The sequence below is a fragment of the Arabidopsis lyrata genome, assembly GCF_000004255.2.
Source record: "Arabidopsis lyrata subsp. lyrata unplaced genomic scaffold ARALYscaffold_2, whole genome shotgun sequence".
Lineage (NCBI taxonomy): Eukaryota > Viridiplantae > Streptophyta > Magnoliopsida > Brassicales > Brassicaceae > Arabidopsis > Arabidopsis lyrata.
In genome coordinates, this window is record NW_003302554.1 from 18,391,906 (window position 1) to 18,416,501 (window position 24,596).

The 24,596-nt window shown below is 39.1% G+C and overlaps 7 protein-coding genes across 10 annotated transcripts; 2 read left to right on the plus strand and 5 right to left on the minus strand.

Annotated features, from left to right (window-relative positions):
- Positions 1-158: 158 nt before the first annotated feature.
- LOC9323825 (RNA pseudouridine synthase 3, mitochondrial) lies at positions 159-2,894 on the plus strand. Of its 2 annotated transcripts, none has more exons than XM_002887715.2 (9): positions 159-636; positions 857-928; positions 1,026-1,184; positions 1,301-1,348; positions 1,460-1,540; positions 1,624-1,740; positions 1,846-1,947; positions 2,023-2,181; positions 2,273-2,894. In XM_002887715.2, exons 1-9 carry the CDS (start codon positions 319-321, stop codon positions 2,648-2,650), a joined length of 1,434 nt encoding a protein of 477 aa, XP_002887761.1. In that variant the 5' UTR covers positions 159-318; the 3' UTR covers positions 2,651-2,894. The 2 variants fall into 2 exon arrangements, with proteins under 2 accessions (XP_002887761.1, XP_020890449.1); XM_021034790.1 differs by having other exon boundaries at positions 162-649.
- Positions 2,781-6,794, minus strand: LOC9323826. Of its 3 annotated transcripts, none has more exons than XM_002889173.2 (16): positions 6,656-6,794; positions 6,435-6,545; positions 6,282-6,310; positions 6,166-6,203; positions 5,865-5,952; positions 5,500-5,605; positions 5,312-5,382; positions 4,916-4,985; positions 4,759-4,821; positions 4,305-4,376; positions 4,091-4,192; positions 3,787-3,861; positions 3,566-3,664; positions 3,211-3,327; positions 3,074-3,130; positions 2,781-2,976 (listed from the first exon to the last, which is right to left on the minus strand). In XM_002889173.2, the coding sequence occupies exons 2-16, from the start codon at positions 6,540-6,542 to the stop codon at positions 2,917-2,919; spliced, it is 1,155 nt and encodes a 384-aa protein (XP_002889219.1). In that variant the 5' UTR covers positions 6,543-6,545; positions 6,656-6,794; the 3' UTR covers positions 2,781-2,916. The 3 variants fall into 3 exon arrangements, with proteins under 3 accessions (XP_002889219.1, XP_020890460.1, XP_020890461.1); XM_021034801.1 differs by having other exon boundaries at positions 6,435-6,554; XM_021034802.1 differs by having other exon boundaries at positions 6,435-6,578; positions 6,656-6,737.
- Positions 6,795-6,925: 131 nt separating this feature from the next.
- LOC9325283 (pyrophosphate-energized membrane proton pump 2) lies at positions 6,926-12,507 on the plus strand. Its single transcript, XM_021034764.1, has 15 exons — positions 6,926-7,200; positions 7,626-7,964; positions 8,146-8,349; positions 8,449-8,600; positions 8,700-8,847; positions 8,924-9,056; positions 9,371-9,543; positions 9,690-9,810; positions 10,312-10,499; positions 10,631-11,068; positions 11,149-11,313; positions 11,390-11,545; positions 11,638-11,749; positions 11,850-12,069; positions 12,161-12,507. The coding sequence occupies exons 2-15, from the start codon at positions 7,866-7,868 to the stop codon at positions 12,258-12,260; spliced, it is 2,409 nt and encodes an 802-aa protein (XP_020890423.1). The 5' UTR covers positions 6,926-7,200; positions 7,626-7,865; the 3' UTR covers positions 12,261-12,507.
- Positions 12,248-13,352, minus strand: LOC110230810. The gene is made up of 3 exons (XM_021034820.1): positions 13,239-13,352; positions 13,030-13,130; positions 12,248-12,925 (listed from the first exon to the last, which is right to left on the minus strand). The coding sequence occupies exons 1-3, from the start codon at positions 13,334-13,336 to the stop codon at positions 12,456-12,458; spliced, it is 669 nt and encodes a 222-aa protein (XP_020890479.1). The 5' UTR covers positions 13,337-13,352; the 3' UTR covers positions 12,248-12,455.
- LOC9323827 (transcription termination factor MTERF2, chloroplastic) lies at positions 12,318-16,407 on the minus strand. Its single transcript, XM_021034783.1, has 7 exons — positions 15,705-16,407; positions 15,472-15,609; positions 15,111-15,356; positions 14,903-15,016; positions 14,580-14,762; positions 14,264-14,481; positions 12,318-14,175 (listed from the first exon to the last, which is right to left on the minus strand). Exons 1-7 carry the CDS (start codon positions 16,260-16,262, stop codon positions 13,842-13,844), a joined length of 1,791 nt encoding a protein of 596 aa, XP_020890442.1. The 5' UTR covers positions 16,263-16,407; the 3' UTR covers positions 12,318-13,841.
- Positions 16,408-16,480: 73 nt separating this feature from the next.
- Positions 16,481-19,912, minus strand: LOC9325284 (U-box domain-containing protein 52). Its single transcript, XM_002889175.2, has 10 exons — positions 19,598-19,912; positions 19,426-19,520; positions 19,236-19,357; positions 18,933-19,144; positions 18,801-18,849; positions 18,403-18,715; positions 18,207-18,308; positions 17,714-18,121; positions 16,874-17,632; positions 16,481-16,791 (listed from the first exon to the last, which is right to left on the minus strand). Exons 1-10 carry the CDS (start codon positions 19,773-19,775, stop codon positions 16,738-16,740), a joined length of 2,292 nt encoding a protein of 763 aa, XP_002889221.2. The 5' UTR covers positions 19,776-19,912; the 3' UTR covers positions 16,481-16,737.
- Positions 19,913-20,227: 315 nt separating this feature from the next.
- LOC110230807 (beta-amyrin synthase) lies at positions 20,228-24,439 on the minus strand. Its single transcript, XM_021034772.1, is given in 18 exon segments — positions 20,228-20,415; positions 20,542-20,625; positions 20,704-20,784; positions 20,862-21,039; positions 21,126-21,316; positions 21,410-21,466; positions 21,546-21,601; positions 21,604-21,643; positions 21,735-21,857; positions 21,937-22,056; positions 22,153-22,266; positions 22,335-22,526; positions 22,618-22,784; positions 22,889-22,973; positions 23,050-23,247; positions 23,315-23,404; positions 23,623-23,808; positions 24,184-24,439. Coding segments are annotated over 18 exon segments (2,277 nt in total). The 5' UTR covers positions 24,388-24,439; the 3' UTR covers positions 20,228-20,304.
- Between the last annotated feature and the right edge of the window lie 157 nt (positions 24,440-24,596).

Sequence of the window (24,596 nt, forward strand, 5' to 3'; positions counted from 1 at the left end):
GTTTGGTGTAAAACATAAAACGGTAATTAAAGAGAAAAATTGTATAATCACAAAATAATTTAGGTGTCCATGAATTTTGTTTAGCACTCAATAGTGAGTGATGATAGGCTGGTAGAGTAGACCATGAATTTTTTGTTTAGCAGTTAGCACGACCCGAGTTGGACCGACGCATCAATGAGTAAGAAATGAAAGCCCAACAGGCCCATTTTGGCATTCCCCGGTTCGTTCTCTCTTCGTCATCTTCGGCCGTAGCGCGCGAAGAACCGCCGGCATTCTGACCTAGACACAGAGTCCTCCAGTCTTCTGATAAACACCCCCATGTGGAAGGCCAAGACATGCTTCCGTCAGATTTTCCTGGGCGTAGTAACTCGGCGGTACTCGAGAGTCGCTCCACCGCCATCGTCGGTGCTCCGCGTGACAAACAACATAGCACACCTGGGACCACCGAAGCAAGGACCATTGCCACGTCAGCTGATATCGCTGCCGCCATTCCCCGGTTATCCGTTACCTGGCAAAAACGCCGGAGTTGACGGCGACGAGGGAGATAGCGGCCACGTCACAGCCATAAGCTGGGTGAAGTTCTATTTCGAAGAAATCCATGATAAGGCTATTCAAACTCATTTCACAAAGGGCCTTGTGAGTGTCTCTGGTAAAACTTTTCATTATTTTTGATTGAGCTTCTTTTGGATCATCACATTGTCTAATGAAATTCAGATAGACTCCGTTAATATATTTTAACATTTTTGCACTTTTCTCTTTCTATTAGAGACCTTCAAGATGAATTTCCCTCCTTGTACCTTCAATTGTATTCACTTTAGTTTCTTTTTCTGCTTGTTGGGGTTTATCTTTGTGACAGGTTCAGATGGAGTTTCGAGGTCGTAGGGATGCTTCAAGAGAGAACGAAGATGGAGCTATTCCTATGAGAAAGGTGTAATTGATCTTTCTTCTTCTTCGTGTTGTTGGTGTGATCATTTCCTAGGAATATGTTTTCTAATGGAGATAGCATTGCACACTTTTATCATCAGATTAAGCATAACGAGGTAATGGAAATAGGAGATAAAATCTGGTTGCCGGTTTCAATCGCTGAGATGAGGATTTCTAAGAGATATGACACTATACCAAGTGGAACCTTGTATCCAAACGCAGACGAAATCGCATATCTTCAAAGGCTTGTCAGGTTCAAGGTAACTCTCAACTCTTCTGGATTTGCGGATGTTTTACACATGCTTTCAGACAGTGATTGGTCTCTTTTCGTTGATCTTATATACAAGTTTTAATCTTATTTTTCTCTCTACTGCAGGACTCTGCTATTATCGTTCTTAATAAGCCACCTAAGCTTCCAGTCAAGGTAATAGAGTTTTCTATTTGCTCCTGCAAAATGACTTCATGGAAGTAAGCTGTTACATTCTCTTGTTGATTAAGCAGCAGCTGCATACTCAGTTATCATTCTTTGTTTCAGGGAAATGTGCCTATACATAACAGCATGGATGCACTTGCAGCTGCAGCTTTGTCTTTTGGTAAAGATGAAGGTCCTAGATTGGTAAACTCACTTTTTTTGGGGATATTGTCAGTTATCTTGATAAATCGATTTGGTTTCTGACTTATTTGAGTTTCAATGGTCAGGTACATCGTCTTGATAGGGAAACTAGCGGCCTCTTAGTAATGGGTCGATCCAAAGAAAGTATACATTATCTTCACTCAGTGTTCAGTGATTACAAGGGGAGAAACTCAAGCTGTAAGGTAAGGAGGACTTATCTGAAATTCTGAACCAAACACACAACAGTCTAGTAAGGAAAAGTTGAGCATAATTTTGGTAAGTGACTCGTAAATATTGTACAATCCTAGGCTTGGAACAAAGCGTGTGAAGCGATGTATCAGCAATATTGGGCATTGGTGATTGGTTCTCCAAAGGAAAAAGAAGGACTAATTTCAGCTCCTCTTTCAAAGGTAGTTATCTCATTATAACCTTTGCTTGCTTACACACTGCTTGTATCTGAAAATGATTCAAAAACCTGTGTTTAGGTGCTTTTGGACGATGGTAAAACAGACAGGGTGGTTTTGGCTCAAGGTTCGGGCTTTGAAGCTTCGCAAGAAGCAATAACAGAGTATAGAGTGTTAGGACCTATGATCAACGGGTGTTCGTGGTTAGAACTTCGTCCTATTACTAGCAGAAAGCATCAGGTACTTATTAAACTTTGCTATCCTCTTTACCAGTTTTGCGAAAGATTTTGTTCTTGTTTTTCTCTTGATCAAGCCACCTTCTAAAAAACAGCTACGTGTACACTGCGCTGAAGCACTTGGTACTTCGATAGTGGGGGATTATAAGTACGGTTGGTTTGTTCACAAGAGATGGAAACAGATGCCTCAGGTTGATATCGAACCAACAACTGGGAAACCATATAAACTGCGCAGACCAGAAGGTCTTGATGTCCAAAAGGGAAGCGTTTTGTCAAAAGTTCCTTTGTTACATCTCCATTGCCGGGAAATGGTACTTCCAAACATTGCCAAGTTTCTCCATGTCTTGAACCAACAGGAAACAGAGCCGCTTCGCACAGGAATCATTGATAAACCAGATCTCTTGCGGTTTGTAGCTTCAATGCCTAGCCATATGAAGATCAGTTGGAACTTAATGTCTTCATATTTGGTGTAGCCCTTTTGCAACCATATGAAGATCTGACTTAAGATAAACGTATAGGAGAAACAAACCTTAGCCAATTTCTCAAGAAATGCAGCAGTCCGTGAATACTCTCCTAGTTCAGTCAATATTCATCATCAGGATATTTACCAGTAACCATGATGTTTAGATTCGGTCCAATTAAATATGACGTGACTTTGTCTTGTGTAAAAACAGAGCGATAAAATTAAAATCATAAAAATAAACAGACATATATATATACACACAAAATCAGATAGTGATCACAGTTTGGAGTATCTATCCACAAGGGCCTTAGCTTTGTCTGGTGCAAAAAAGCGTGCCTACACACATTAACAAATTGAGCGCTTTGTGTCATATTTTTTTACTCATTTGGACTTGTATTGGAATGAAGAAGGTTTAATAGTTCAAATGATTCACCTGGATGAACATTCTCTCTGCATCTCCTCTGCTTCCATTTTCTCTCAATATAATTCCCTACAACACCATTTCACATGGAGTTTATGGGCAAGTATATCGAGTGACTCAACTTCTTGAGGTGGGGACGAGAAATTTACCTTAGCCAAGCAGCCTCGGAAGTCTTCAGGATGAGCACTGATTAGCTGGTCATAAACAGCTATGGCGTCGCTGATATGTCCCCAGTCTGAATAAGCTTTTCCGAGAAGCAACTCAACCTGAACAAATATTGCCCCAACGTTTAAAAATCGGTTAGAGATAAAAGTCACAAAATTGAGCCTAGTATAGATCTTGGTAGTATGTTATCATAATTGTATCTAGTTTCTTTGGACGTAATGAAACAGATAAGCCATCAGAAACAAGAAGAAATGTCTACTTCATCAAGGAACTGTATTGAAATGTATTGTCATGACCAGACTAATATGTTAAGAGTCCATTACTAGGAAACCAAGGTACCTGAATTGGGTCTAGATTTGTTTCATCTGTAACACTGTCTGATGTGCTTGTTTTCTTTGTATTCAGACGTTCACGAGTGTCTAGAAGAAATTTGACTGCCTGAGAATCATAACAAAAGTGAAAAGAAATGGATCGGAGGAGAAGTTGAGAGTATTTATGATTAACCTTCGTAGACAAATAGTTAACATATATTTATTCATATCTGGTGGAAACAGATTTACCTCGTCTGGTATCTTTGCAGCTAAATACGCGTTCATGAGGCCTCGTGTGACTTCAAGGTCAATCCCTTTAGAAACCTAGGGTAATTAGAACAAAAAGTAGACCATCACTATTATGGATAGCAAAATTGACGGTCCTAACTCTGTTAACAACATATACATGGTAGTAGCAGCTATAGGCATATGTTCAATCTTATGTCCCCACGGGAAAATTCTTCTGACAATCTTAATCTATACTATTAGTTCGATGATGCAAGTGAGAAAAGTTATTAAAAAAGCTTAGTCCACGAAGTTTGAGAGCATTTACCTTTTCAGAAATTCTGTATGCAGCGATACTGCCTTCATAGTTCTTAAGTTCATAATTTACTTCTCCAAGCAGTCGAAATACATCAGGGTCAGTTGGTCTCTCCTACAGAGCAAGAATCCCACTTTGTGCACTATTAGCTAAGTCTCGTATCAGCATGTTATTGTGAAATGAATGACTTGACATAATAAAAGATAAAAGCATGGCAGAAACAAACCTTAGCCAGTTTCTCAAGAAACGCAGCAGCCCGGGAATAGTCTCCAAGTTCAGTCAGTGTCACAGCTGCGCCCTGCATAGTGCCCCAACTTTAAGAAATTTTTAGCGTTATAAATAAGTCAGAAGAGGAAGCCCAACTTGTTTTCAGCTTACTATGTGTGCATTAACAACTTCAGTTAATGCAAACAGAAAAAAGTTTCATGCAATTCAAGATATGTGGAGATTCTACTCATTCCAGAAGAACAACAAATTAAAACTTTAAATAGAGCTCAGAATTGTTTAAATAGGTGAAAATGAGAAAAAAAACGGATACTAAGTTTTTGGAACCAAAAGCATTAAAAAAAATTCCTAATCCTTAGCTACCTGATTATTAGTTTAAGTTGTTCCTTGTTATTATTGGCAGCCTACAGGGAGATGAATGCCTAAATGCACAACATATGCATGTCTTCACTCACCTCCAGAGCAGCTTGATCCTTAGGAGTGCCAGTGAGAGTTGTTTCAAACTCTTTGAGCCTTTGCTGACAAAATTAAAAAATTCGAGATGTTTACTACGTCTCTTGCATTATTCAAATGATCAAAGTTTATGGAAAAGACATCAGCCCCTTATATTACCTGAAGCGTAGCTTTCTCTTCTTCTGAGATCTGATTTTTGACTACTGTTGTGTTCTTAGTTGGACTATCACTGGAAAGTGGAAAAAACATTGTTAGAACCGAGACCGGCGAAATCACCTGACAACGTGACTTGGTAATTGGTATGGCAAAAATGTGAAAAATGTGAAAAATGTGAATCACGGAAACCAACCCAGTTGATCCTTAAAACATATGATGTCATCAGAAACTTTACATAAACAATTACAAACTGGAATAAAAGGAAGAAAAAGGACAAGCAGTAACATGGTGTAAATGACACAGTTATGAATTTTACTTGAAGCTGCTTTCATTGGATAAAGCTGCTTAAAACTGTGATCACATCAAAATATCTTATGAGTCATCTTACACATAACGCACCTTCCCGTGGGGAGAAAGTCACCGAGAGCAAAAACCAAACCAAATACAACAACAGCTATGCCAACTCCAACCTGTCATGGCATGTGACCAAGTTTTGTCATGATGTTATGTATGAGTACCTTATAGGCCTCAAGTGGTTTTAGAACAAAAGAAAAAATACACACTTGCAGGATGTTATGTATGTGTACCTTAGTACCAAGACCAATTGTTTTCTGGTCAGACTTGATTGGTGCATCATAGTCAATTGGACCAAATTCTTTAACTACTTCTGTCTTTTTCTGCTCAAGAGCTGACCTGGTTCATCAAAAGAGCAGAGGTCACAGAAAAACATGAAAAAAAAAGTGATGAACAATACATGAAAAAAAAAAAAAAATCAAACTTTCATAGGAAGATCATGTCGTTGTGGGTAAAATTGAGAAAGTCAAGTGTGATTATCAGAGGTCGGAAAAAATGAGGGCCATAGTTTCAGGTTCTTTTCCTAAGTAATCCTATTGTAACCAATATTTTTCTAAAGCCAATCTTCATGCTAGAATCAGAAAAAAAAAAAGTGTACCTTCGGATGTTTTCCAGCCGTTCCTCGAAGTCAATATCGAAAGATGGACCAGATTTTCCTTCAAATTGAGTATTCAGACCAGGAGCCTCTGCAAACAAATGCAGGAAGTTTCTTAAGCGAAATGAAAAGCCAGGCACGAATAATCATCAATAAGATATTGGCAAACCTTTCGATTTCTAACCAACTTATATTATTCAGATAAACGGAAGAATGCAAAAAGGAAGTTATGCTCCAGACACCATGAAGGAGAGCAGCAACAACATCTGATACTTACAATATGCCTTAAACAAATTATACTTACTTCTGGGTACCGAAACAGACTGTTTAGAAGATGATTTCCTGCAGCAAAGAAGTCTATATGAAATATAACAGTTCTTGAAAATTCAAAATGCTTAAAACAAACAAAAAAAACTATACCTTTGCTGCAATGCCGGGTCTTTCTCTTCCTGTGATGCGATTTCAAATTTTTGTCTCAGTACTTTAATTATTCAAATCACTTGTAAATTAACTGGAAGCACTCAAAAGAAAAACATCAAAAGCTCATAAAACGAAGAATTTCTGGAATCAAACCTTTTTAAAGCCAAAGCCACGTTTAGGGTTAGAATCTGAGCAACGAATTCTAAACACGAGAAGCTTTGAGTTAAATGAAACGGCGGTCGTCGCTGCCGCTAGTGTCATCCTCTGCTTGTCCTTACCAAAACAGAGAATTTTTTTCTAAGAAAACATTTTCAAAGGAATGTGGTAAAGTGACGGCTAAGCAATTAGTAAACTTTCAAAGTAGAATCACGTACAAGGATACGAAGAGAGATTCGTCCGCCGGAGATTGACGATGAAAGGCGAGCTCCGTGATCGGACCGGTAAGGTACTGATAACGTTTAGTGGTTGGTTCTTCTTTCTTTACTTTGCAGAATTGTCTATTATATGGGCCGAATACACAACATAAGTTTGGGCTAGGCCCATACTACGGGCCGGGTAAATTCGATGACCCAATGTAAATTATTTCAAAACTAATGGGGTGTTTCAGTTTTACTATATAAATCACAAACGAGATTAATGTTAAGTGAGAAAGAGTGATTAAGTGTCAACGACTCATTGGATAGGATGTGTCATAAAATTAGTATTGAGCCACTGAGGAGTGAAATTTAGAAGAAGTAAAGTAGCAAAGTTAATTTAGGAAAAAAATATTCCGAAAGTTCTCTGAAAAGTCTTCGGATTTAGAACGGAGACAGAGAGAGGAGAGAGCGCTTCTTCGGCTAGGACAAGCTTTCGCTAATGGCGCTTTCCTTCTGATCACTCACCGGAGCCGTCATCTTCTCTGTTTTTACTGATTTTTAGGGTTTGTTTCCGGAGAAACTCTTCGTTTGTTTTTTTTATCTCGTTGATTCGCCTCTGGACACGTATCTATTTCCTGTCTAGAGATCATGTGAATTTCTCTTAGTACGAAACTCAGATCTAATGCGATTTCTCGATTGAAGTAATGATGTTCGATTCATTAAGTCGGAATGCAAATTCCCTTGCGTTTTTCATTTCACTAAAATCTTAGTCGATTAGATCTTGAGGTCTCATGCGCTGTTTGTTAATGGCGCTTTTCTGGGCAATTGATCGTAGAAGCAATTACGCTCATGGGAAATCGCTTTAAAACATAGCTAAACCTCTTACTGTAGAACCTTACTGTGATGAATCTGATTTTATTTAATTTCAAAATGCTATTTGGTAGGTAAAGAGAAACATCACAACTTAATACTTTTCTACCTTTTTCAGAAATTGTGTTTATAGTGGGAACTTTGTTGTGGCAACTCTACTGAGAAAGTTTGAAGAAGCTGGAATCAAGATATAGCTAGAGTTAAGAGGGTTCATACTAACTTGTGTTCGCTTTTCGATGTGCTGTTAACATTTGGAGAGTGTATCAACATTCAGCGTCCGAATTCTGGGGCTGAGTTGCCCCATAGCACTGATTTTACGCCTCTACCCATAGTCCGAAGGGCAAATTCAGCTCAAAACATGATGATGGATGAAGATATTGAGCAGGCCAGTTTGATGTCTTTCAATGACAGGCCTAGGGCTTTTCCTAACATGCGTAGTAAAACCTATAGTCCACTGGTAAAGTTGTTATTCCTCTCTTTCTTGAGTGCTTTCCTTTTTGGTTGCAGAGCGTATTAAAAAAAAACTTGTGTGACGTTATAACTGGTTTCCTTCTTATTCTTGTAGCATCTTAGTTTCTCGAGCATCTCGGTTTTCTTTTCTTTGAAATTGTATAAAGTTCAGTTGTTTTCTTTGGCAGATATTCCGGATTCTTAGGAAATTAAATGTCCGTGTCCTTTCGATAATTCTGCTTTTCTGCTTTGGAGCGATCTTTTACGTGGGAGCAAGTACTTCTCCCATAATCGTGTTCGTCTTCGCAGTATGCATCATCAGCTTTCTTTTGTCCATATATCTAACCAAGTGGGTTTTAGCGAAAGATGAAGGACCTCCAGAGATGGTTGAGGTAAGCTCACTCAAATTATGTGGTGTTAGTCATGATGTTGACATCTTTTCTTCGTTGTTCTCATCAAACTTTCTTAATTCTAATTTGTATTATTTATAGATATCAGATGCTATACGTGATGGAGCTGAAGGGTTTTTCAGAACGCAGTATAGCACTATATCCAAGATGGCTGTCTTGCTAGCTTTTGTGATTCTTTGCATATATCTATTCCGTAGCTTAACTCCCCAGCAAGAGGCTGCTGGTTTAGGAAGGTGCTGATTATCAGCAGCTGATACATGATTACATTCACAAGGTTTATTTTATCTTTTGAATTGTTGTGATTGATGCTTAGCCATATTACTATTTTGCAGGGCGATGTCTGCCTATATTACTGTTGCTGCATTTCTTTTGGGGGCTCTATGCTCAGGTATTGCTGGATATGTTGGAATGTGGGTGTCAGTTCGTGCTAATGTGCGGGTCTCCAGTGCTGCCAGACGATCTGCGAGAGAAGCATTGCAGGTTCTTCTTTAGTTTAGCTATTTTGGTAACACGGCTTGTACATATTTCCAAATACTAAGTGGCAGATATAATGCAGATAGCCGTTCGTGCTGGTGGGTTTTCAGCCCTGGTTGTTGTTGGTATGGCTGTGATTGGTATCGCCATCCTCTATTCTACATTTTATGTTTGGTTGGGCGTGGATTCACCAGGCTCAATGAATGTTACTGACCGTAAGTCTTCTGCTCTGCTTTCTATGAAATTCATTTTCATCTTGTGTGCATATTCTATAATCACTGTACTGAGTTTCAAAAAGTTATTTTTATCTTTTCAAAGGATCATTTTCAGACATGAGAAGTATTTTCTTAAATATGTCATGACTTGTGTTGATCTTTATTGAGGTGGGGTACCAAAACAGTTCTAAGATTTTCAGTCAACCCTATATGTATTTCTCTTGATGTATTGACCAGAATTTGCATTTGCATGGGCGATAGTGGAGTTATTGACTTGTTAGATTTATTGATTGAATTTTCTGTTTCTCTTACAGTGCCTCTGCTTCTCGTGGGATATGGTTTTGGTGCTTCGTTTGTTGCCTTATTTGCTCAGTTGGGTGGTGGAATATATACTAAGGGAGCTGATGTTGGGGCAGATCTCGTTGGGAAAGTTGAGCAGGGAATTCCCGAGGATGATCCTCGAAATCCTGCTGTTATTGCTGATTTGGTATTTGATCTTTGTCCTTTTTGGTTCTTACTTTCTTGATTATCTTTGATTTCCAAACATGTATGCCCAGCATATTAAAAGTTGAATAAGGGTTTGCTTGTGTTTTTGTCATTTAGGCATTTAAAGCCATTTTCATCTTCTTGTAGGTTGGAGACAACGTGGGGGACTGTGCTGCTAGAGGTGCTGATTTATTTGAAAGTATAGCGGCAGAAATCATCAGTGCAATGATACTAGGTGGAACAATGGCTAAGAAGTGCAAAATTGAAGGTGGGCCATCTCTCTTTAAAGTTACTTCTGGTACATGCAAATATATAACGTATGGTTTGAGTTCCTGACTTATGCTGAGAAAATTAACTGAACTGCTAGGATTTTATAATCTGAAATGCAAACTTAGGAAGAGTTGTGTAGAGAGTCCAAGCTCATAAATTACATTCTGTATACTGAAAAATAATCTACGCTTATTGCATGTTTTGGTCACTCCTTGAGGATTTGAGGGTACATTGTTACTTATTAGGATGTAAAAAGTCGACATAAGTTTAGAGTTATTGTTTTAAACACCTTGTACGAATCTGCTATGCATTATGTGAAGATTGAAGGAAAACTACTTTTCATGACACCTTTAACAAGTTACACTTGACTGCAGTAGAATTTTTTCAATAACATTACCTGACCATTTCTAGCCGTGGTTGTTAAATATGTGCTGAGAAACATCCTATTAAACCTCTTTTTCATGCTTAATACTTACTCAAATCTTTCTCTATTACGCAGATCCATCAGGCTTTATCCTTTTTCCTCTAGTTGTTCATTCTTTTGACTTGATTATATCATCAATTGGTATTCTATCAATCAAGGGAACACGTGATGCCAGTGTGAAATCTCCGGTAGAGGATCCAATGGCTGTACTTCAGAAAGGATATTCTCTGACTATTATATTAGCTGTTTTGACATTTGGCGCGGTAATGTTGTCACACACAAACCATTGATTGTCTTGTTCCTTTCGTTCTTTTTACAATTAATCCTTGTTATTACTGTAATTTCGAACAAATTCTTTGCTATATTCTTCTGACAGCATTATTTATGTTTGTAGTCGACTCGCTGGCTGCTTTACACTGAACAAGCTCCATCTGCATGGTTCAATTTCGCCCTATGTGGGTTGGTTGGCATCATCACAGCTTATATCTTTGTCTGGATATCCAAATATTATACAGACTATAAGCACGAGCCTGTTCGAACGTTGGCTCTTGCTAGCTCGACTGGTCATGGGACTAATATCATTGCTGGGGTCAGCTTGGGCCTGGAATCAACTGCTCTTCCAGTTTTGACTATAAGTGTAGCTATTATTTCTGCGTATTGGCTGGGCAATACCTCGGGACTAGTGGACGAAAATGGCATTCCCACTGGAGGTCTATTTGGAACAGCCGTTGCTACAATGGGAATGCTAAGCACTGCAGCTTATGTCCTAACTATGGACATGTTTGGCCCCATAGCTGACAATGCTGGTGGGATTGTCGAGATGAGCCAGCAGGTAAGATGTCACATGATTGGCTTGAAAGGCTCTTATGTTCCATCTTTATTTTATGTAGAAATAATAAATGTTTCGTGCAGCCAGAAAGTGTCCGTGAGATCACTGATCTTCTTGATGCTGTTGGGAACACCACAAAAGCAACAACGAAAGGGTTTGCCATTGGATCTGCTGCCCTTGCGTCATTCCTTCTCTTTAGTGCGTATATGGACGAGGTTTCAGCGTTTGCTAATGTGTCTTTCAAAGAGGTAAATTTCATTATGCATCTTTGCTGTATTCTCGATGTTGAGACAACTTCTCATGCTCATCCTCGGATCAAATCAGGTTGATATTGCTATCCCAGAAGTGTTCGTAGGTGGGTTATTGGGTTCCATGCTTATTTTCCTCTTTAGTGCTTGGGCATGCGCGGCAGTTGGTCGAACTGCACAAGAGGTTGTCAACGAAGTAAGAAGACAATTTATTGAGAGGCCTGGCATAATGGTGAGCATATTTTTTTCCTTTTGAGTGCGTCCCCTTTTCTTGTGTATTGGCTTGTACCGTTGTTGACTAGCAAAACCAATATCTTGTTGCAGGAGTACAAGGAGAAGCCAGATTATAGTCGTTGCGTCGCCATTGTCGCATCTGCAGCTTTAAGGGAAATGATAAAGCCAGGAGCTTTAGCTATTGCATCACCCATTGTAGTTGGTAAGTCAGTAATTGTTTTACTCTTTTTACTGTACTTCCTTTATTGAAAGTTTGAAACCACAAGCTCGTGACCGAAAACAAACCTCTTGTTTTCTCTCAGGTTTGGTTTTTCGGATTTTGGGTTACTACACAGGACAACCTCTGCTCGGAGCAAAAGTTGTAGCTTCTATGCTCATGTTTGCAACAGTTTGTGGTATCTTGATGGCACTTTTCCTAAACACGGCGGGAGGTGCTTGGGACAATGCAAAGAAATACATAGAGACTGGGGCACTTGGGGGGAAAGGAAGTGAAGCCCACAAAGCAGCTGTGACTGGTGATACGTACGTATTTTCGTTTCGTTATACTTCAAAATTCATTCAAAGTTATTTTCCTAAATGCGATTTCTCATTAGAATTCATCTGAAAATTGCAGCGTGGGAGATCCGTTCAAGGACACAGCCGGTCCATCCATTCACGTCCTCATAAAAATGCTCGCGACTATAACTCTCGTCATGGCTCCGGTTTTCCTCTGAAAGTGAACCGTTACTTATCCATCCCGGCTTATATACTCTCTTGCACATATACAAATAGAGAGGGAGAGAGGTTGGTTAAAAACTTATTCACAAGGATTAATGGTTTTGTGTTTCATTTCATCTGAATAAATGAGATAATTCTGTTTTTGAGTTTAGAGAGACTAGAGACACTCTTTAAGGAATTCTAGAGACATTTTAATCAACCAAATCTTTGACTTTGAGGATCTTAACTCTCCTCGATTTTGTCTTTCTAGCACTTCTTCTTACTCTTCTTGATTTGCCTCCAACTCGTATAGACAATTGTCTACTCGATAGTCTAATGAGGCGGCGGTTGTTGCGATTGCTGCCTTGATGGTGGTGGTTGTGTTTGCTTCCTAATCTTCTTCTTCTCTGCTTTGGTCTAATGTTGTTTATTCGACTGGGACTGTTCGATGAACTTGATTCGCCATCACTTGGGTAATCATACATCGTAGCTTCTATATCACTGAGACGTTTTCTGCGATGGCGGACCCGTTTTATGTTAGTCAAACTGTGCCACAAACAACTAACCATCTCTCCAATGGCGAAGCAGTACGCTGCACAAGCGGCACATGACATTTTGCAGATGCTTTTAACAACGCACTGGCAAATTCCAAGCTTGAACAGGAGGGTGATGAACATCAAAACTGAACAGAAAAAGAAACAAATACAAAATTATAGAAAACAAAGGAAAGTTGACAGAAACCATAGTGATTGCTAAAAATCGGAAATAAGAGAAAGGTCTACTTACTTATGAAACAGAGGCTTGACATGAGCACCAGCTTCGCAATATCAGGAAGACAGAAATGTTCTATGAAACACGCAAGATCCCATGGTCCCGAACATACATCTCTGTAATTAAAAAAAAAAAGAAAAGAGAAATCCTCAAAACAGGCGATAGAAAACCAACCAAACCAACGATTTGACGACAGAATTCAGACAATGAAGTGAAAATCTTACAAACAGGATCTTCCAAGTGTGGCTTTAAACGGTGCTGTGAAAATATTCCCGATAAAACCTCCGATGTCGGTCGATGCTTTGCCTATAGCGTTTCCCATTTTTGCTTAAAACGTTAATCAGTGACTCGCTCCAATCATTTTCTCAGCAATCATGTTTATCAAACGTAAAGAATAGATAAATAAATTTTCTGTGAATTTTCAGAATATGAATGAAGTTACATCTTCGCTTACAGTTTCAGAAAAAGAAAGAAAAAGAAAGAAAAAAAAATGCGAGAAACCGTTTCCAGAGAGAAAATTCAGCACATTTTTCATAAATTTGTTTTCTTAATTATCAATAAATCGGTTCTGTTTTATTGAGTCAAAAACCATGGTAGGAAATATTTTCAAACCCCTCGAAGACAATTCATACACTTATACACATCAGCTGATTTTTTTTGGTAAAATAAAGTTAGGAATTTGTATACAAAAGAACAGTAAGTACATACACTACCTATGAACAACGCAAACAGACAAAACTGAAGAAGCTTCAGTCTTCAGAGATATCACCAATCTCATTACATAGTGTGATTTTCTCAAAGAAACTTCTGGCCTATAAATATATAAACTAAGAGGTTTCACTGTGAGTTTGAAGCTCTCCTAAACCCAAGAAATCAGCAGCAAACTCTTCATCGTTTTTGCCTAACATTTCCTGTAATGTACATTCTATGTTCCTCCCTTCGAGTACCCAAAACCGCGGTTTTATTCTTTTCTCCAGCGAGTAACTGAAATACCTCGGGTATTCTATTACCTCTCTAACCGGCTTCTCCATGCTGTTCACCAGAAATTCAAACTTCGGTCTCAAAACTTTGTCGATGCTATATCCCAAGATCGGTGAGAATTTGCGAATCATGAAGGCAATCTCTCTCTCCGATATCCCAATCTCCATTAAGTACTTTAGCCTGCGAAGAGCATATATTTACAAAATTACAGTCATTATCTATAGAAAGATTCACTGAGATGATGTGCTAATTAGGCTAAGATAGATACCGTGGAAGTACTGTTTTGTCTGCGTCGTATATAAGAAATTCCGGGTATTTCTTTATGATTCGGGGGAAATGGGTAGTGGAAACACCATAACGTGTGAGAAAGATGAGCTTTTTCTGCAGAGTTTTGTCAATGCTGCAACCAAATATTTCAGGACATCGACAAAGTATTTGACCCACAATTTCCTTTTGAAATCCCAAATCTTCCAAAAAGCAAACAACCTGTTACAAGATGAGGAATATTGTGGTTGAAGAAACAGTCTTGCACAATAATAGAATGAGAGAATACACACACATCTTGGAAAGTGTATTTTTTTTACCTTCAGAAAATCTTGGGGTTTACATAACAAAAGCTGAGGCATCTTGGGTATAACCTTCCCCATTCTTTTATCTCTAACACCTAATTTATCAAATTCCTTCACCATCATCTCCATATTGCTCGCTGAGCAACCGAGAAGCAAAGGCCATCTCTCAATTGCGTGGTCAATATCCATTTTGAGCACCTAAGAAAGCAAAATCATAGCAAACCATGTCTTCGTAAGACCAATCATGGAACAACAATGATAAAGACAACTTAGCAAACACAAAACCACCAATTATCTGATCAACATGATGTATTCTTTCTTGTCAAAATTGTGCTTACCGATTCACTGTAAAAAAATGAGACGATGTGAGAATAGTTCTCTTGTATGCTTGGTGAGAGAATCCAAGGATACTTCAGCAACACTTTTCCCGAATCCTTGTCCACTACACTAAGCTGAACTAGCCCAATTTGCAATAATCAGCAACCACAAGAAAACAAAGAAAGTGCAGCTCCATGCTAATTATGTACAATCAAGCAACTAGCAAACCTTCTCCAGAGCTGCGGCCACCCTTCTTTTGATCTCCTCAGTTTTGCCGAGCAAGATAGGAGGGTACAAAAGAAGTAGCTTTCCCAAGCAATATTTAGGAATACCAATGCTTTCAAGAAACTCTACCATAGGCTTCATATCATTTTCTTCTGAAAGTAGAAGAAGCCGAGGGAATGACTCGATTAAAAATCTAAATGATGCATCTACAGACCCCAGCATATCCAAGCCTCCACGCCTTGCTTCAATCTAATGGACATTTAACATTCACCTTACTAAAGAATATAATACCTCTAAAGAAAGCTAACAGAGAATGAAAAAGGGACAAAAATCAGATACTATTATAACTGAGGAAACACGAAACCTTTTCGAAAAAGGAAAGAGTTTGCTGAACATCTTCATCAATAGGAATGGATAAGTAGAGCATCATTCGTCGTGCATACTTTCCAACAAGACCTTTCTCATCACTGCCAGAAAAGAATATTTCCTTGAGGTACTTAACCTATAATCCAAATCCAAGATTAAGTAGCATGCCAAAACCCAACCTAACAAACCAACTATCTAGAATGCAGAGAAATCGAACAATCTGTGAAGTACCTTATCGAGAAGTATGGTAAGCGATTCAGAGGAGACGTAATGAGCCAAATACATAGCAGAAGACAGACTCAAACCAAGACTCTCCAAAAAGGCAACTTTCCCACCATCACCCTTTTGTTTCACCATATAAATCACTTTCTCCTTAAACCCTAAACCCTCAATTCCCACAGATTCTCCACTCCCTTTCCACGAATTCCATTCCTCCAAATCCCTAACACCCTCTACAATCATTCTCGTGTACTTTGGACAATTTTCAGAAATGAAATCTGAATCGGCCTCTGAGAGTCCAATGTCTCGTCGGAGAAACTCAGCAATTGAATTCTGCGCGAGGGAGGCATGGTCCTCGTGATTTGTCTGCGAAGAATTAGAGCTCAAATTCGTATCTCCGTGCTGAAACGAGGCAGAAACAGCGAATCGGCCACTGTGGTGGTAAGCCGAGAGCAAGGTTACGCGAGGAGGAGAGAAGAAGAGAGAGTTGAAACCAAATTTACAAGATTGTAGAGGAGGAGAAATCAAGGTTAGGGTTTCGAAATAACAGGAGGAATGTAAAAGCTCCATAAACACGACGGAGAAGAAGACAAAGGTCGATACTTTGCTTCTACCCACATCAAGAGGAAGAAGAAGAAGCTGTTGCAGGGTTTATCTGTAGCAGCGTTCTGGGTTTAACCAATTTTATTTTCAAAACCAAATTAATTTATTAAAACCGCAATTCCGGTTGAGTCAAACCGGTCTGAGCCATTGGGCCTATTGATATGGGCCGTTACATTATCGAATTCTTTAATAAATACAGTATTGAACTATTGATTGTTCCATACCGTCATGGGCCTAATAATAATAATAGGCGGGTTACATAACTGATTATTTAACAGAGTACCAAAATTCTCTCTAGGCTATCTATATACACACTAAAACTTCTTTCAGCAAAACAAAGAAACTTGCTCTGCCTTTGTTTATGACTCCTGCAGACTGAGTGTGAGAGCTTCACTTGAAACATCATCTGATTCTATAATATTAACGCATTTTCTTCCTCCATCTAGGATCGAGATTCTGCAGCTGGAGATTCTGAATTCGGTATACAAGGATCACTCTACGAAAAACGAAAAACCATTACAAAAAAAAAAAAAACAAATCAAACTTTCAAAGATTTTTCAGAGAGAAGAAACACTCACCGATGATGAAATCGAGACTTGGCTAGTGTGTGGGGACTTTCCTTGACTTCCTGCATAAAACACACTCTCTAAACTCTCTTCACCGATCTCTCTTAACCGATTGAGCTCAGGTAATATCTCTTTCCCGAGATCAGGTCTATCTTTTCTTCTTAATTCCGCGCATTGAAGCGAAAGTTTAGCTAAAGACAGAGCTTCTTCCATAGGCCAGTCCGGTACTGCTGGATCAAGCATATCCTTAAGAGTCCCCTCTTCGATTGCTTGCTCAACGTAATAAGCCAAACCCATTGGTTGTTTCGCAGTCAAGATTTGTAAAAGCATTATCCCGAGCGAATAAACATCTGACTTCACACCCAACATTCCGGTTTGTTGGTACTCAGGATCAATGTAACAGAAAGTTCCTGCAGCTGAAGTGACTCTGTACTGTGTAACGTTCTCTGCTACTGCAGGGACTAATCTTGCTAGCCCAACATCGCTGATCTTGCTCACATAATTGTAATCAAGGAGCACATTTCCTGGTTTAAGGTCTCTGTGGACAATTGGTTCAGGTTTGGTCTGGTGGAGGAAGAGGAGTCCCGTGGCGATCTCAGCAGCGATTCTGAAACGTAGCTGCCAGGTAATTGGCGGAGTGTTTCCTCGCATGAAAAGCCGGTCTTCTAAACTTCCTTTGGCCATGTATTCATAAACAAGAATCCCAAATTCTGGACAAGCTCCAAGAAGGAGCACCATGTTTGGATGCCTTATGCAGCTTAGTACTTCAACCTGCCAAAACATAAACATATGTTACTCAAAGATGAAAACTTTCTTGAATAAAATCAGAAACAAAGAAAGATTGTTTTTTACCTCTTTCTGAAACTGTGATCTCCCTTGAGCTGCGTCTGGGCGTAGAACTTTAACAGCAACACTTGTGTGATCAAGAAAGCCTCTAAACACAGGTCCATAGCCTCCTTCTCCTACCTTTTGAGACTCTGCAAAATTTGAAGTAGCTTCTTCGATTTCTTCAACCGTGTATTTCCTATACCGAACAAATCTGCGAGAGAATGAATCTGATTCCTTCAGTGTCTTCATCTCTGCAGTCAACCTTCTTTTAGCTTCCACTTCTGCTAATCTCTTTGCAGCTTCAGCAGCTTCCAAGGCTGCTTTGGCTTTAGCTCTCTCCTTTTCCACTATTGACATTGCTGCTTCCTCTGAACTCTTTGCTTCTTCCAACCGTCTCTCCTCTTCGGTTCTCAGCTTTTGAAGCTCGGTTGCCTAAAAGTTCAAACAAGGATATTTGATTCAAATGTACTAATCTCATTTCCACTACATTGACTTAGATGTTAGTAATAAGTACTACCTGTTGTCTAGCGCTTAAAGCTTCTTTGCAAGCTGTGCTATACATATCCATGGTTTGTTTGAGCTCTAGACGCAGCCTCTTCATTTCAGCTTCAACATCATCCTGCAACAACACAATCCCATCTAAGCAAGTATTCTAAAATAACCAATCTTTATACGAAGAAAAAGAGAAGGTCTTGAGTAATAATAATACTAACCAAGCTCTGAGATGAATAGGAGGATGTTCTACCGCTCTCTTCAGAGAATGTAGAGGATTCGTTAGGGAAACCAGGATCACTGAACTTAATTCCCAAGCGATGAGAGCCAATGCTTTGCTCTGAGCTCGTTGACATTCTGGAAGTCCTTGCAGATTCAGGAAAATCAAGGCTAAAGGAAGACCGCTCAACGCTCGGTCTCCCTGAGCTGATGAATGAAATGTCAGAGTCACGATGAGAAGACGGACTAATGAACGAAAGGTCGCTATCTGAATCATATAAGTCCCCATATGGCTTCCTTTTCACCAAGGGCGATCTACAAAAACAAAAATGTTGAATCTTTATGTAAGACATTAAAGTTAGAGACATCAATCAATTCAATAGCTTCAAATTTCCTATACCTTGTAGCATCTACTTCAACTGATTTACGCGGTCTAGACGGTGTACTACCTGTTGGAAACACAAAAATTGGATCAGCTTTTGAAAAAGCAAAGAACTTTTTTATTCTTTTCAAAGAGGAATGAACAATTAACCTGCAGAATTGGAATGGTCATGATGCTTTGGTGCTTTGTCAGGAGTATGTGGGTGATGATTGTCAATTTCACAATGCTGCATCGAATTTTGGTAAGGAGCAGGACGTGATGCATTTCGTACTGAAGCAATTTTGCCTTTTGAAATGACATAAACATTGCAGAAATCTGGAGCTGATTTTGACACAGTTGTTGGCAAATCCGTCTTGAATCTTCTGCTCAGGATCATCAAAATTTACAGAATCCGTTGAAAAAATACAGACTTTGTTTTTTGTTACAGAATCTGAAAGAAGGTAAATTGATTACCTCATGAAGCCGTTACGCGATGCAGATCCAACGACTAAGTTCTCGATTGCGGAAGATGAAACATATTCGGTTATGGCTCTAACTTTGTCTGCGTCTTCCAGCAAAATGTCTCGACAATTTATCTGCTCAAGCAGAAGCGATTAGAGTTTCTCGATAAATTGTTCAAAGTTAGGACCTTTAATAGTGGTACCTCTTTACGGGAACAATAGCAGTGGAAGGATACAAAGAGATCTTTAGCTATCTTCTCCGATTGCTGTCTCTGTTGTGGCGTTCCTTCTTCAAGATCTGCAACAACGAAAGTAAAAAAAAAATCAAACTTTAAGCTGGAAAGAATTCCATGAATTTGAGAAGAAGATTGGGACCTGAAGAAGAATGGGATCTGGAGAGGACATGAATAAGAGAAATGGTTTGGCCACGAGAAGCAAGATTGTCGATTGTCCATTTCAGAGCATGCTGGCTTCCTTTGTCTTTGTCTATTGCAACTGCTACTGAACCACTTCCTGTTTCTTTCTTTGCCCCATTTGCTTTTGGTAGCCACATTCTCTTCTTTTGAGTAAAATACCTAGGAAAGCAAAAGGAAGATAAGTATCTCGAAAACTTCACTCTGATTTGAAAAAGAAAAATTAGAGTTTTGATTGATCAAAGATTCTTTATGGAGGTAACAAATGAAGTAGATGCAAGGCAACGGGTTTTCTCTTTTTCTAATGGTTGTTATTTAAGGGTGTTATTTTTGGCTGATAATCTAATTTCAGATTCCGTAACACAAAAAACATAAGAAATTATAACACATTTGTGTGGTTTGACTCTTTTGTTCAACGTGTTGAAGAAAAAAAAAAAGTGTAACAGATGGTCTAAATTTAGACGATCACCCATTTCTTTATCTTCACCATTTGAAACTTGCCTTCCAATGGACGGTAGACAAAAAGAAAATAAATGTGAATGATGATACTTTGACTACAACATATATAAACTGGATTGATGCATGTTCAATATCGCATAAAAGAATTCTTGTAATAGACTGATAGGTTAATATATTCACATGTTCCCTGGAACTTTATGAAAAGTGTCGTCATGGCAAAGAAACTCGTGCGCGGTATTCTGCGAGTGCCCACAACGGATGAATGTTTCTATATGAAGCGTAGTGTAACGTGCAATTCTTCAAAAACACTCCGGTTGCTTGCTGGACAAGTAATAAAACCAACTACAATTAGCTTCTAGCTTTGTTTTTCCCAGTTCTATCAGCAAAGCGATAGCAGAATTTGGAAGTTTTAAGATTATAGTAGCCATTTTGGTGTATGAAACGTACCTGTTGAGGAAAATCTCCACTCTCCAGTTGTGAATTGATGATTAGTTTCGCACCACGGTGAAGAGGAACCGGATCTCTCTCCGCCTGTTGTGTAAAGCACTGGTCATATATAGAACTGATTCATTAATTGTAATTTCGTCGACCAATATTGAAAGTTTAAACCTGTCCAGAGTGAATGAGACCCATTAAAGCCCAAGCAGTTTGCACCACGTTTGACATCTCCCCTTCTTTTGCTATGTATATCTGCATAGTCCAAGAGGATTATAGTGACTGAATGATCCTACATCAAGTTTATTTCATCAAAATGTGCAAGCGTATACCTTTTTGGAGCAAGAGAGGTAGCTTTCTCCCCAGCCTCCGTTGTCTTTCTGAGCTCCGAGAAGAAATTGAACGCCTTTTCGTATTGCCTCACAGTCGTTGTAAGTCTTACCAGCAGCTGTTAAGCCTGCAAGAGCAAACCATGTACCGTACGTGAAGCAAATACCCCAGTTCCCATACCTGTCAATTCAAAGAACAATGGTTATTAACTTGGCTTGCTTAGATTCCTGTGAATAGATTGGGAAACTTTGCAATTGTTAGTATACCATGAACCGTCAGGCGTTTGCATGCTTTCTAGGTAATGCACAGCTTTGTTGATGAAAGTAGTGATCTCCGTTGTCCTGTGATGTGGGAAGAGTTGCTTGAACAAACTCAATGCTTGGATTGCAGACGACGTGCATTCGCTGTATTCATGCTCAATCACAATGTCGGAGAACAATTCTGTGGGATTGAGCAACTGAGACACATACATAGAAGATTATGCTACCACAAAAGTTTTAAAAAGTATATGTTGGTTGTTTGAAAACATTTCATGGTTTTTGGTTCTTACTTCCAACCATTCGGGAGCACCAGCAGGCTCCCAGGCAGATACACCTCCATTTTTGCTCTGAAAACAAGTGAAACTGTCACGACCTGAAAACGGGTATTTCATTGAAAATATTGATTCTGTGACCTATAATGCTCACCTGTAAAGTAAGCAGGATATTAACAGAATCATATAGTCTCTCTGGGTCTTGTTTTGGGCAACAATATCCGGTGCCAGCATCGAGAACAGCAGGCAGCACTATTTGACCAAAAACAAGCAAGGATGTAGTACTTAATGGCATGGTCAGTAAAGAACATGTCAATGTGTTCGGTTTAAACGGTTGAATTACCTTTAAGCCATCAGCTGTGCAGTCTGAAACTTGCCAGCCGTGATCTCGGTCAGAAAAGGTCCACGCGCCTTTAGATATATGACGGTACATGCTTCTGAAATCACCTGAAGGGTTCTCTCCAACCTTCAGTTGTTTTTCAATTTGTAAGCTAATGTTCCATTTTTCAAAAGAAATGGTTAGTAGTGCTGCAGGGATATCTAACCTGTGAATCTTTTATGAACTCATGTCCTCTCCTGAGTACATCAGAGATTTCACTGGAGAGATTGCTTGCAAGTAAAGCTTGCAGCGCAAATCCTGTATCCCATAGTTGACTTCCAAAGCTCTGCATAAATCTGTGCCGGTCAAGAAATTTTCGATTTCTTACCAACTCAAGGTTATTAAACATAACAAATTGGATTTCCAATCTCGGGGGACATACCTGCATTTTCATCCCATCTTCGGCCACCCACAAGTAATCGGAGATTCTAGCAAGGTGCTTCTTGAAATAATTCCCATTCGGGTCTTCAACCCAACAAGCTAACATGCATAGTACCTGCAGAAAGAGACAGAACTTAATTCTAGATTCTCTATGCTTTCTGTCTAAAGGTAAGGTGTTCTTACCTTTTCCACACACCCAATGGTGATATAACGACTATTTTCATCTTCATAGTGTATGTGCTTCATTGTCACCTGAAGAGCCTTTTGCCTAAGAAACTTGTTAAATGGCCAACGTCCAAGGAAAGGCTCCGCGAAGATGTAAAGACTGTCCCATATTAACTCTTGAACCAGTGGACGGGGATAGTATGTATCTTCCTAAGGTAAAGTAGAGGAATGTCTCCGTGTTCTTTTCCATGAAAGAAAATCCTAAAGAGAAATTAATGACAATACATCCTAACATTCTTACCTTTGCACAAAGATGGCGGACTTTCATCCAATTGATTTCTTCATAAGGCTGTAAGTAGAGTTCTTTCCGCAGTTGCAAAATCAGAGACGTTATTGGGCCGACAAACCGCTTCCCGTAGAGATACGACATTGGCAAGTAAACCATCCGGCAGTAGCACCACATTTTTGCTGTAAGATCATTTCGTTAATTAGCCATCTCACTGATAGAATACTTGTGAAGAGAATCTCTTAGTCATTGTACGCTAAGTCCGGTTTTTGTTCAAATAACAAACCTGGATGCACGGGAAAGAAAGAAGGTAGGATCCAAAACTCAGGAGGCATTGGGTTGCTTCCAGACCAGTCAAACACACCAAGTATCTGCAGACAACAAAAAGACGCTTATGATACAACTTTTCTAGTCATTCTCAGATTACCAGATGATCTGAATACTTACCGAAAGCCAAGTTTTACCCCAAGAAGGTATGTAGGTGACACCACCATGACTAAGGATCCATTCCCGGGCTCGTCTACACGCATTTTCATGACCTCCAACAGGACTTTCTCCAAGTATACGCATACATATGTAATTCAACGCAGTACAGAACATTGTGCTATGACCTTCAATGTGTAATCCCCACCCACCATCTTCCTTCTATGGACAGAAAAATCCAACATGAGCACATTGAAGAAGATACATTTCCAAGTGGAGCTAAATGTACCTGATGACAGTAGATGTATCGAAGAATCTCTTTTCGATGTTCTAAAGTGAATACTTCATCAAGATGTCCCGTGATGTAAAGACAAAACACCTACACAGACAGTTGTGTGCCGGAGCAACAAAGTTTCAGACTTTCACTTAAAAATTCCCTCTTTCAATTTCAACATCCCCACTTGCACGAAAACTAAATCACACTGATCCCAAATCCAAATTCATTCGTCGATCCATTTGAAATTATCGTTCTTCGTACTGCACAATGAATCTTTAATAATCTCAGATTGTACAATTGACACCGTAAAAACTACTAACCAGTGGCGGAAGGAAAAACAAAGGGCCGGCATTTTCGGCTGGCCAGTGACCGTCGCTGGCCTGCAACGCCGAGAAGAAATGAACACCTCTCCGTAATGCATTCGTCGCCGTTTCGAAGGTTACCTTCTCGGAGCCTTCAACTTTCACCGGAGCTATCACTTGCTCAAATTTTTTCTCCTTCAAAAACTGTTGCAAAATTCGTTACTTTTGAAATAACGGATACATTTCGCAGATAAACTTTTTTTTGTGGGCCTTGTTCGTAATTTCGCAAAATATGTATTTAATTTCTTTTTTTCATTCCAACATTGCAAAAAAAAAAAAGAACAAAAAAAGACTTTCTTAAATGGTGAGTTAATTAAAGCAAAAAAAAGCTTTCTTAAATGAGGAAGGTAAATATGTAGGAATCAAAATCATTCATGTTAGTTTTAAAAATGTTTATTTTTTACTAAAATAGCACGTTGTTAGAGCAGTAAAATATAGTATGAATTACATGGGATTTCATTATTTCAATTAGCAAGTTAATAAGATTAAACGAAATGTTCCAAGGAATAAATCACGAACCTGCATGCGCCACAAGAGATCGCTGCTTGCTTTAACATGAAAACGGTTGTCGTAGAAACTCTGGCGAGCCTCAACGACGGCGTATCTTTCCTCCGGCGAGCCTGCGTCAGGATCAAACTCCCATGTTTGTCGTCCGACGAAGTTGTTAGTAGTGAATAAGTAGGGATCATCTCCGCTGCCTTCTCCTATCTTCAACCTCCACATTACAAAACTACCTGATTTCTTCTTAATTCAACGCATACATACATACACACACATATATATATATATTTATATGTATATATATGTGGAATTAAATTAATTCAAGACAAAGTAGGTGGAATTTTGGTAAATCAGTGATAATAAAACACCGACAAGAACAGGTTACTTCTGGGATGATAGAGAATTAAGAGACAAAAATGAGATTACTTGTT